Genomic DNA, 12,907 nt, shown 5'->3' on the forward strand with positions numbered 1-12,907 from the left:
AACTCGCCCAAATGGCTGAAGCCACCACCTTAAATACCATGTTCAGCTGAAGTCGGAGGGCGCTGGGGGCGCCAGTAAAGCAGGGAAAGTGGGCACCTTCTGCACTGCCGGCTTCTGGAAATGAGGTCATCCCCCTCTTCCAGGTTCAGTGAGGGAGACGCCCGTACAAATGTCAGTGTCTATTACAAAGGGTAACTGCTGCTTGGTTGTCAGAGCTTCTCCCAGATCTGCTGTCTCTTAAAATTAATCAGCCTTAAAGTAATCCTTCTGCAAAAGAGACTTACTTTGGGGGTGACAAACTATTCCCCTACAGCTCCTAGGCTACAAAGCTGCAGGGCATGCTACCTGTACTGAATGCTGGAGGCAACTGTAGCACGACGGTATTTACATACTGTGCTGGGCTACAATGTTACAGGGCTCCCAGGTCACTAGGCAATAGGAATTTTCAGCTGCACGAGAATCTTATTGGACCCGTTGTCCGTCTGTCCTTATGCAGCCCATGGCTGCAGGAAGCTGACAGAAGGGGCAGGGCTGTAAGAGAAACTCTAGGGCCCTCGGAGGAGCTGAGCATCACGCTCCAGCCTGGGCCGGTTACCAGCAGGCTGCCTGGGAAAAACAGCCGCCTGGACTGCTGAAGGTGACCCCTCGGGTCAGAGCAAAATGGTCTTTGGGGGGCATGAAAAGTACCACCATTTCCAAAACGGGGAATGAAGCTAGAGGTTTTCTACAACCTAAGTCTCATCTAAACTCAAATCAAGCACTTTTGAATCCACAAAGCCTATAAAAATCCCTTCAGCTCTTCACACAGTACCAAGATGGTCTCAACACCGAAAGGTCCCCCTCTGGATTGTGCTTCTCTCCAGCGCACAACCATTACATGCTTTCTAGGAACTACAGTTACAAGCTTCACATGCAGGCCGCACTCCATTATCCCTCCAGAATCAACCCACCTCTCCACCTCCTTTTTCCTCCTCACTACAGTTCCCTCAAGATTCCTTCCAGAAATGTCTCCTAAACACAGAACCTGGATATAAACCTACAGTGACAACGCTGCTCCTGCTGCTGCTCCTCTTCCAGCACAGACTCCACACTCCCACGCCATCTCAAGTTATTTTCTGAGTCTTAGAATCAGAAGATAAGTAAATAGCCATGATTCTTAAATGTGGAATAGAAGGCTTTCCAAAAAAAAAAAAAAAAGAATAAAAAACAAAGCCATCCATTGATCTCTATTATTAGAGATGTACTGGGGCTGAAATATAATAAAAATCATTTTGTGTAAAATTTCCTTAAAGGGGAATTTAAATATATTTATATTACTTTTATATAAATATATTTTTATATTTATCTTTTAACAGGAGACAAAAGAAGAGAAACTATCACAGTAAAAATACTGTAGTGAACCTTGCTGGTGCCTAATCATTTATGTAAGCAGTTGCGATATCTGGTTTTTCATTTAAAATAAAAATACCTCATGGTCTGAAGTTACATTTCTTTAAAAGACTACAGTTCTCTGTATTCATGGCATAAAGACCTTTTAAAAGCCTTATAAAATTACCACAATGTACTATCTCCAGTTTTAAAGTTCACCTTTAGATTGTGAAAAATTAAGTAAAAGTATCAGATAATGTCCTGTAGCAACAGGATGAGACCATGTCACTAAGCTCTGGAAAAGCACCAGCTGAGGGACTTAGGTCTCAGTGCCATTCCTAGTTCTGGCTCCCCGATGAACCCCTGTGCCACCTCACTCACCTGACTGCCGGGGTCCTTGCATATAAAATAACGGATTAGAACACATAGCATCTGAAGTCTTCTCAGAAATTAAATACATCCTTTTTTTAAGTGATGACATGAGACAGGCAGATTGGTTTTCCTGTAGAGAGTTTAGCCTCCAACATGTATACCATGGGCCGGCCTGCCTACCTGGCTTCTGTAGACGTCTGTCACCTACCTGGATCCACCTGCTGGCATCTACTGCAGACAGTAGATGAGCTTGAGGAACTTGTCTTAAAAGTGTTTCACTCACAATCTTTCGTGTGGGCTGGAAGTGTGCCGGCCTAGGGCTGTGTGTGGTTTTCAAAGCTGCTCGGCAACAGCGTATAGAATAGCAGCTGTCCTCGCTTCACCAGTGGCTGGAAACGGGGGATGTGAAGGGCAGTGGCACCAGCAGTGGCAGCCGGGCCCACTGCACTCAGCACCACTGCGTCACCTCTGCCTCACTGCGTCCAGGGGCTCACAGCCCTGTCTGCGCACCTGGCAATGGAGGAAACCCCCCGCCTCTCAGCCTCTGATGGTGGCCCTAGGACTAGGCTGAGGGGAGAGCCTGGACCACACGGGGCGGGAGGGCGGGAGGGGAAGGAACATGAAAGCTGTCACTTAAGAGTTGGTCAGCAGCCAAACAGCAGGGACAATCATCGCGCATGTGTTACAGACACTCGCGTGGTGACTCAGAGACTGGATGTGAAGGAGTGTAAAGACGCACTGTAACCACCAGAGCCATCATCTGTACGCTGCAACTTAAACACTATACTCCCATTGCATAGTTTAAAAACACAACATGCAAAGAAACCATTCCAGCCAGCCCTCCCTTTTCTTAGAATTTCCTCAGTAAAGAGGGTCAATTCCACACAAACAGGCTCCACCGTAAGCGACCTTAGGCCTCTTCTCTCTGCACTGCAGGCACATCCTGACTTCGCAGCTGACCTCAGGTCGCTTGGAAGCAGGGTCGCAGGGCCCACGCGACAGCCCATGCGTGGCAAGCCACTGCCACTAAGTGAAGTACACCAACGCCTTCCTCAGTGACTCCCGAAGTTTCTTAGCAGCTCTTTTCCGTAAGTAAATGGCCTCCACACCACGGAAGGCGAGTCTGATGCAGACGTCCCCCAACCTGACACTGAGAGAGAACTTTTCCGTAACAAATGCTAAGCAGACTGCAAAGGCCTTGCTGCGTCCACAGGCCCCACAGCGGCCAAGGCACGGACCCCCTATGCAGGGCGGTCTGGCCTCATAGTGCAGTGCTGTGACGTGGCTGTCAGACAGCAGGGAGACCGGACGAGGAGCCGACGATGGCGCTCACTGCCACGTCTGTCCCCAGCCACTCCTAAGAGCAACCAAGGGCCCACGCTGGAGTCACCTGTGGCCTCGGTCTTGATGCCCCCTGCTCTGGACCCCGCCCCGCCTGCCCAGAGCTGCAACGTGCACGTCCTCACTTTACCCCCGCTAATTCCTAGAACGGGGCGGAAGGAATATCACAAAACCCACCGCACCACAGGTGTCTGGGCGTGGACAGGAGTTAAGCTCCTACAGCACCTCATCAGCCTTACGATGAAAAGACGTCCCCGACGTCCCCGAGGACTGCGTGCAGCTCTCCACCCCTTCCGTGCATCCCCAACCTGGTTACCAGCTCCCAAAATGGACTCAGTCACTCAGTCTGGAGCCTAAGAGGCAATGTAGGGCCCTGCCCCTTCCGATGTCTTCAGTCACTTCTGTGGATCCCTGTACCAGTCCTTTCACCCGTAGCTCAGGGTCTACTTTCTACCCTTTCCAATCCGGTTCCACAATTTTCCAAGGGAAGCTCAATGGTCAAAACCCCGTGAGGAGCTGACAGCTACCACCACCCTCTGCAACCTCATCCCGACATTTCTGCACTGCCCCACCCAGACCCCGTCAAGACCCACACTTAGCACAAGGCTCCGGACGCCTACCTCTGAGGTTACTCTGATGGAGTCCTTGTCTACTCTGCTCCTTCTTCACTTGGCTCACTTCTAGTCTAAGAGCCTGCCCAGGCCCCTGGCTGCTCAGGCGGAGAAAGCACTGCTCTCTGCTCTGACAGCTCCCTCCCACTAGTCTCGTGCCTGACGTTTTTCCCTGTGAAGGAACGGGGAACGAGTGCGCTGCTGAGGTCCATACCCAGTCCCAGCAGCGCCCGGCACACACGAGGGATGTATTAAAAACTAAAGTCACAACTTCCCACTAGAACAGAGGATGGGCTGGTACTTCACTGGGTCTGTTAGAGCATTTTGAAGGTCCCTGAAACCCTGACTCCACAGGAGTACGTAGTTAACTGTCATAAGCCTTTAGCAGTAACTTATAAAATCTTTATAATTACGGATATCATATTTTCATTTTCTGCAATTTGTATTGTTTTGGTTAGTTTCTGACAACATACTGGCTAGAGATCTTCTGCAACAAATCAGTCCAGGTACTAAACAAAAAGGAAAAAGGAAACTGAGATTTTATTTCCAATTATGTGTGTTACTATTTCCTTTATTACTGCATTCCTGTATTACTTTATTTCCTATTATGAGTATGTATTACATCCTCTCATTTAATTCCATTCTCATTTACAAAACACAAGAAACCTATGGCCACAGAGGCTACATAAAGTCCAAGGACACACAGTTCTGCAGGTCACGTGGAGGTCAGGCTCCAAGCCCCGCTGTGCAAGCCCGCCCTGCTCACCTACAGAACTGTGCCCTGTGCAGGCCTGCCAGCAGCTAACTGACAGGCAAAGACCTACGTAAAGCACTTACCTTTGAAAAAACTACCAGCAAGGTTAAAGAATGACACATTAAGTTAATTAAACTGTACACACTTGGCAAGTTACTATATATGCATATCCAAAGACATTCAATATTTTTTGAAAACGCCACTAAAGTTAAAACATTAAATCAAGTTGCTTTAAAACAACCCAGTGAGAGTAAATGTCTTTGTAAGTCTGTTTAAACTGCTTAATACAAATAATTGGTTTATACACATACCACCTTCTTTTGAGCAGCTTCCTTCTTTTTCTTGTCGTCTTTTTTCCTTTTCTTTTCTTCCATCAACTGTTCCTCTTCTTGCACTAAATTCCTGCACCACACAATGTAGTTAACGTTCCCAGAAGCATTAGGAGTAAAAGCATGTAGCACACATTCACTTTCGCTCTCACTGAAAGGAAAGACGCGGCCATTCTTCTGTCATCACTCACGGAACAAACACACACTCCACCCTCAGCCTAACGGTACGGCCGGTACAGCCGCCATTCAGTGTCTTCTCTAGTGAGTCACAAGCAGTGGAGCTTTCATGTTAATGTCATATCAAGGAAGACGTCTTAAAACTCGCAAATGTGACACAGGGACACAAGCTGCTGCCTCCGGTTCTAGAGTGTAAGCGTGGCCCCCACTGCCAAAGGCAGTGCCCGGAACCCCCACAACCCTCTCCTGCCCGGCATCTGGGCTGTCTCTGGCTTTCCTCATTCTGAAAAGCTTTGAAATTGTTTTTAGAACACAAGTTATTCATACATAGCTGATGTTTTTCAGCATTATCCTCACTTCATATTCTATAAACATTCCAAAGTATTCTAGAAAGATGGGAAACAACAATGCACTCATTACATAAGTTTGTTTCAATTCTTCAAATCACAAATACTCAAGGTGGTCAACAGAACCTCTGGCCCGGGGCTTCCAAAGGACACACAATGTGTCTGCCGTCTCCTTTCCTCGCTACCTACGGGCCTCCAGTCAGCCCGCGTGCCTGCCGCGTCCTGAGCCCGGCACCGGTTCTCAGTGGCACCCAAAAGGCTCTTCCTTCATCCCACCTTTGTCACCACACTGTGGGCTCTTAATATGCGGAAACCTCCGGAACGTGCAGTGTCTGTGCTCCGTGAGTCGCAGACAATCCTTTTCTACTCTCGTCCTTGGTCACTGTAATTTCACTCTCTAGGATGTTCCCTTACGGGCGACCTGGAATCTTTTCTCCCTCCTCAAACTTGATTTTGAAGGCTTTTTGATAAGGTTAGCAAGTATTTTCCAGGCCGAAAAGGGTCTCGTTAGTACTTAAAAGATGGACCACATTTCCTCAAGGAAATTTTCCAGCATCAGCCACCGCTGCAAGCACAGGGCTCGGTCATCAAAGCCACGAACCCCTCTTCCCACACCTCTTCTTTCAGAACGCCCACGGGAGAAGCGGAAACACACCACCTGTGCCCAAGCACTTCAGGTTTCAGATTTACACACGAGGACAGACTCACTCAGGACAACCGACTTGCCCATTTACCACGCCTGCCGGAAGGAGTGCGGCTGACAGGTCAGCCAGGGCTCAGGGGCCCATCGCGGACACCTGCCCACATTGCAGCCAGCATCACCGGTGCCACGAGGCCCCGCGGCGGGAGCCGTCCACTCTGCGAGTGTCACAGAGTCAGTGACCATGCTGTGTGTCCCCACTTAAGGGGTACCTTCTCAAAGATGACAGAGGAAGAAACGGAAGCTCAGAAAGGCTGAGTGACTTCTCCAAAGCCACACAGCTGGTGTGGACAGAACTTTGGTTCTCGAAGTCGTGCTCTCCCTTCCCCCACACCACGAGCCTCCCAAGGAAAGGACTGGAATAAATGCTTTCCCTGCAGCCAGGTTAGTGACTGACCTTCCTGCTTCTGTCGTTCCCCCAGACTGTGTGCCGCCACTGTCCTTTCTGATTTCCTTCTACCTTTTACAAGGACACTGGTAGCAGAATGTACTGCAGGAAAGACAAAGTATCCAAGTTCCAGGAACACCGGGAAGTGTGCTCAGGAGCAAGGATAGCTCAAGAATCAAAGACATGCCCTGGGCAGCCCCTGTTTGCACACGAGGCGAGCAGGCCTTGGTGGTCTTAAGAGCAATTTCAGTATTTTGATTACATGAATGTTTGCGGGAGAAACAACTAGACCACAAACTAGTGAGTAGCTATAACGTCCCATATTCGAGGAATTCAATAGCTTTTTTTTTAAAGGGGAGAGAGCGAGAGCGAGCGAGAGAGAGAGAGAGAGAGAGAGAGAGAGAGAGAGAGAAATAGGAAGGTATCTAGAAAGTATCAGAAATTAGCAAAAATGTCCTTCAAAAACCCTCCCTAGGAGGAACAGCAGGTGAGCAACAGAGTACATAGTACGCTACTGTTTGTGTAAAAAGCAAGAAAGAAGCTACATATTCCTAGTTACCTGTATTTGTATAAAATGACTGAAAAAACACCGAAGGAACTAATAGTGATTGTGGGGGAGGGTGCGAGAGGAAGTAGGCAGATGGGAGACCAACCAGAGGAAGAGCGGTCTCACTGTATAAACCTTTGGATATATTTTAATTTCTGAGCCATGTGCATAAGTATGAAAAAATTAAGCATTAAACTTTTTTCAAGTATTAATGTCAACTGATTGAATTTAATATTTAAAAGGTGAAAGGCTGTTCTGCTTCTGGTTTGCTGGGAGAATCAGCCATGGGTGCACGCTGTATTTTATTAGATTTCTTTTCTGTATCTATGGAAATGGTTATATGATTTAGTCTTTTGATGGCTGATAGGATTTAACTGTACCGATGGATTTTCTAGGATTGAACCAAACCTGTATTTGCTAGCACAAACCCAACGCAGTATTTTTTTTAATAAGTTGCTGACTTTTCTTCCAAATAAGGGCAAATTAAAACTTTAATGCTACACCAGTTTTTAAAGCTAATTTAATTGGCAAAAACGTTCAGGAGTAATAATGTCCAGTGCCGGCAAGAATGAAAGTTAAGTGGTTCTCTTATATTGCTCGTAGAAAACTCCTAACACTTCTTGGACAGTATATGGCAATAGCTTTAACAATGAAAGCTGTACATATATATTCTAACCAGCCACCCCACTCTTCTTCGGCATGTAGCTGACAGTAAGACAGCTCAAGTACACGAGGCCATTTCCCAAGGGCTGAAAAGCAGAAAACCGGAATGTTCAGCAGTAAAGAACCGTCCTATCACAGCACAGCACTGTAGTGAAAAGGAGTCGACCTGTTCGCAGATCGGAAGGGACGGGCCCAGCATATTGTTAGACGGAAAAAAGCAAGTTGCAGAACTGTGAACAACGTCATTCATAATTTTTAAGTTGGGTATTTGTTTAGCTTTGTACAAATTTAGAGGAAGACAAGGAAATACCTGTGAACTTTGAACATCTGCGTAACCTCACAACTGGACTAAGTATGTAGAGAAATTAAGTTTTTAAAAGTGAACATCTCTATTTAAAATGCTGTGGTAAGCATGCATTGTCTTTGTAAGTTAGTACAAAAGTGTTTAAACACTATAAAGTCTAGGATTGACTTTCAGTACTCCAGGCCCCGCCCCACACCCCCAAAAAAAGAAAAGAGAAAAATGAAACAAAAGGTTGGCAACTGCCGAAGCTGGCTGAGGAGCCGTGGTTCCTACTTCTGGCGAGTTCTATTTGTGAGTTTGAAATTTGCATAACAAAAGACAAAACCAGCACACACCTCCACGCCAGTGATGAAAGGCAGCCAGGCCGGAAATTGGAGAAAAGAAGCAGCAGGTGGGTGAGGGCCAAGAGCCTGGGAGCAGGAGGGTGAGGCCAGGGTCGCAGGTGACTGCAGGACACAGCAGGGCCTCACACCGTCCTGCAGCGTCCTGCTCTCCTTGGCGCAGCCTCAGATTTCCTGCGTTCCCACCGTGATCACGCCAAGTCATCGCTTCTAGGGGCATCCTTGTAAACTGCTGCTGGAAGCGTGGGCTGTAAAGCCCTCCGCTGAGCAACCTGGAAGTATCTGCTGACACTCAGCATCTCAGTGTCACCACGTTCATGACCCAATTCCAATCTAAGCCTCAAGGAAAGGAACTGGACAAAAAAACAAAACCCAAAACCCCTGCAAACTAGCCCAGTGCCGTGCAGTAGGGCCTCGCACTGACCACTCCGCGGCCCTAGGGAAGGCGGCAGCGGTTTCCGCGCTGTGCAGACGGTGCCACGGAGGCGAGAGGGGCTGGGCGAGGGCGAGCTGCTCCGGGCTGGCATCCAGGAGCTTGGACTTCAGGGAGGCTCCCGCCGCAGCCGAGCTGATCCCAGCCACAGGCTTTATGCTGAAGACCCGCTTTCCTAGTGGAGCCCGGTGTTTGGGTCCATGTTGGGCAGAGGCTGCCTGAGGGACCAGCCCCCTGTAGAAACCTCGGGCACTGACATTTCTATGAGGTTTCTTGTAGGCATTTCACACACATTGTCAAATGTGCTGCTACAGAAGCTAAGCACGGCCTGTGTGGCGTCACGGGGACAGAACTCCTGGACAAGCCTGCACCTGGTTTCCTCTGGATTCCGTGCCTCTGCCGACTCTGCTGTCTACTCTTCCTGTGACGCATCACAGGGGCACGTCCAAACGCCCAGCCCTGCGAGTCTTCCCTGTAAACCATCAAACCTGCGGGTGGTCTTGGGACCCCCAACAATCACAGCTTTACAGAGAGGGAGCTCCCGGACATACTGCTGAGTCAAAAGAGGTCAGAGTCCAGATTGGTATAGCATGCTAGAGAAACAAAAAGAAAACCCCGTTTGAAGTACACGTTTGGCACAGGGCAGGAGGAAGCGGAGGGAGCAGACCCTTAAGGTACCTGGCCGCGCTGACTGCATCCAGATTATTTAATAATAACCTATGCAACGTTTAATCGACAAACCAAAAGCACGTACTTAGGGACTCCTGCAAACCAAGCAGTCTGCTGTGCACGGACAACCCAAGTAGGAAATGTGATTTTCAATTACAATTCTATAGAAACAAGTACTGAATACACTTAAATAAGGAAATACACGACCGTGTGCTAAAGGCTGGTATCCAGCTTGGGAGCGTCAGACATGCCTCTGGAAAGCTGCAAGGAGCAGTAAGAAGTTGATCTGAGTCTTGAAGAACAGGCAAGGTTTCTAGCCGGAGCTGGGCCTTTTCAGGCAGGGAGCTCACAGCGGCATGGGAAGCAGCAAAGCACGGGGGCCGTCAGCATGGCAATTTCAGAACCCACTACTGACGTGGATACAAGAGGGGAGGAAAACGCTGGGTAGAAGTAGAAAATCAAATCACTTAACAAACAGGGGAGAAGACTGTTGCAGGAATCCGAGTCAATGAGTAACGTCCGAAACCCGATGGTGGTAGCAGAAACGAATAGCAAAGGACAAATCCAAGCTAATCATAAGAAGTGAGAATGGTTCACATTCTTCATAAGAATGAGAAAAGGGAGACATGTATTAATGACAACTCCAGATTTTAGAAAGCAAAACATTTTAAATGGAGACGCTGCTGTCAGTAACAATCATGGGACAGGAGTCAGATGCTTCTATCCTGCTCCAGAAAAGAGAAAACAGGCACCTTCCCAGCAGGCCCGACCAGCCGACCAGTCGGGAACGGCCCACACGCGGCTCGTCTTCCCACAGAAGCCAGTTTACGCTACAGGCGAGCTACAAAAATACATCTCACGCCTTCTGCCAAAAACGTCCTGCACCTACGTTTCCCCTTACACTTTCCTTCTCTTTTCTCCGTTTCCTGCTTCCCTTTCCATCTGCTGGTCGACGCCCCATTCTGTTTCCCTCCTCTAGTCCTCCCACACTGAAGTTCATTGCCAAAGCCAGCCAAGCGCTACACAACAGGTCACCTCAAAACTCTGCTTCACCAGGTAGGAGAAACGGAAACCCAACTGCAGCAAAAGTAGGTTAGAGTGAAGTCAAGGGTTCAGATACGTTTATCAAAAACTTTAGCAGCGATATAAAGTGAAAAGGATAAAATGGTTTTCAGGATTGTTTTTGTAAAAAGGCTCGTACTTGGGGGCGTCCAGTTAACGCCGTTGGTCAGAGTGCGGTGCTCTTAACAACAAGGTCGCCGGTTCGATCCCCACATGGGCCACTGTGAGCTGCGCCCGCCACTAGATTGAAACAACTACATGACTCGGAGCTGATGGGTCCTGGAAAAGCACACTTAAATAAAAGTTTTTTTAAAAAATGCACTTAAAAAATAAAATAAAATAAAAAGGGTCGTACCTACTTGGAGGTAGAAAGAGGTTGAGAAATAAAGGAATCAGAGAAGGTGATACGGATGGGGTAACGAGAAGCTAGCTTACAGTCACAGGTAGTTCATATCCACAAATACCGAAGAGGTTACATAAAACGGTACATCCATGACGGAATACTATGCGGCTGTAAAACAGATAAAGAAGGTCTCCACGTCCAGGTACGAAAGGACGTGGAAGGTGTCCAGCCAACTGGGAAAACACAATGAAGGCTCAGCACACGACCTGTGCGTTAAAGGGGAGGAGACACGAGCGTGTAGCCCACGTGCTTGTAACCGCCGCACACACGTAAAATGACGAGCTGTGAGGGGAACGTGAGGGGAAGAGGACAGGGACCAGGGCGGCAGGACACCGTGTGTGTTTCCAGATGGCATTTGACTTCGAAGCCTGAAGCATCGGCAGAGCTTAGCCTTGAGGGCACGGGTGGCAGTGAAGAGTCAGCACACCTTCATCTCCAGAACGAAGGCGAACTAGGACGGAAAGCGGCAGCAGTGAGGACCAGGTGATAGAGTCTGGATCTCTTCCAAAAGAAGGCGGTTGAGCTCCAGGGGGGGTTTCCACTAGCCCATCCTCTGAGCCATGAAACTCAGGTAAGCCCCCACTTAACACAGTGCGTGGGTTCTGCAACTTGAAGCAAAATGGCCTAACGAAACCAACTGTGCCCCAGCAGACGTGGTTAAATGTTGACATCCCTACAGCATCTCATCAATGTTACAACAGGACGGCGTCACTCGAGGACTTGCTGTGGTGCTAGTAAAGGATTACAACCCACTGAATAACCCAAGAACCCATGAGTCCCTCCTGACATGAATGAATGAATGAATGAATGAATGAACAGGGTCAAGGCACAGGCCCCACAGCAGAAGGTCCACACGTAGCAAGACTCACAGACTTCGAAAGCCCCTATGTGGCGCTCCATTGAGCCACACAAGAATCGTGATGAGAGACAAGGTATCTACATAGTCTCACGTCCTCCAACAACATCATTAGTAATTACACAGAGGAAACACTAACTTCACAGGCAAAACCGACAGGGGCCTCCTTCACCGAGCACAGCTGAAGTTCCCATGACCAGTGACGGGACCCACGAGCTCCGGACCTGCTGCTCAGATACACTAAGCAAACACACCAGTTCTGCGCTACCTGCCAAAAAGGCCCCCGAACCTAATCAAGAGGAAACATCACGCACGCAGGCTAAGGGACATGCCACCAAATAACTAGCCTGTACTCGGTGAACAATACCAAGGTCTTCAAAAACAGAGACTAGGAAACAGTGCCAGAAGGCAGGGAGCTAAACGAATGTGGAAACTGAACGCAGCCTGTGTTCCTGGATTGGATCTCCGACTAGAAAAACTCTTCTGATTGGCTCTCAAGGCACTACGGAGACACCTGGCAGATTCTGAGCAACGTCTGTAGATTCTCCGTGGCTATCGTACCAATATTGCTTTCCCAATTTTCATAACGGTACCGTAATTATGAAGAAAATGTCTTTGACTTTAGGGAATAAATATTTAAGTTTTTAGGGGTAAAAGAACATATCTCCAGGTTACTTTCAAACAGTTCAGGGGGAAAAAAACTGTGAAAAGAGAATGATAAAGCAAATGTGGTTAAATGTAGACATCTGAGGGACACAGGTGAAGGAGATTCAGGAATTCTTTGCTCTATTGCAAAATTTCTCTACGTCTGAAATTATTTTAAACTGAAAAGCTATGGAAGACACTGGTAAGCTTAGCTATCTTAGAAAACAAACGTCCCACCCTGTGTACACTGACAGAAGCGCCCTGCAGTTTACCAAGCCCCCGGAGGTACAATCCACTTTGAACCTACACCCCTGAAACATGGAGCTCATGTGAGCCCCAGCTGACCAAGAACCCAGGGATCAGGCGTCTGAGTGGGGCGGCAGACAGCAGGGGGGAGGCTGCCCCAATCCGCTTTGCTCAACTGCCCTCCCACACTCTACTCCTCATGTGAAGCTGAACTTAATTGCTAGTTCCTTTTCAATTCATACAAACCTCAACCTTGACCTCTAAATTAAACAATGCTCATTTTCTAATTATTTCAGATGTTAATCTCACCCTTCCAAACAGAACTAATTACAGCTCTGGGCACAGAAACCA

The 12,907-nt window shown here is 48.1% G+C and overlaps 1 protein-coding gene across 10 annotated transcripts in view; it reads right to left on the bottom strand.

Moving 5' to 3' along the window:
• Positions 1-12,907, bottom strand: part of TNRC6A (trinucleotide repeat containing adaptor 6A) — a 126,453-nt gene that overhangs the window by 48,788 nt on the left and 64,758 nt on the right. For 6 of the 10 annotated variants that reach the window (XM_019750173.2, XM_019750175.2, XM_019750174.2 and 3 more), the window contains one exon: positions 4,758-4,848. The exons of 1 other annotated variant lie outside the window; for it this stretch is intronic. In XM_019750173.2, the coding sequence (XP_019605732.2) occupies positions 4,758-4,848 (91 nt within the window). The remainder of the gene's footprint in view (positions 1-4,757; positions 4,849-12,907) is intronic. 3 more of the 10 variants (XM_074322876.1, XM_074322874.1, XM_019750172.2) reach the window with 1 other exon arrangement.

Source organism: Rhinolophus sinicus, linkage group LG18, assembly GCF_036562045.2.
Source record: "Rhinolophus sinicus isolate RSC01 linkage group LG18, ASM3656204v1, whole genome shotgun sequence".
NCBI classification, from domain to species: domain Eukaryota; kingdom Metazoa; phylum Chordata; class Mammalia; order Chiroptera; family Rhinolophidae; genus Rhinolophus; species Rhinolophus sinicus.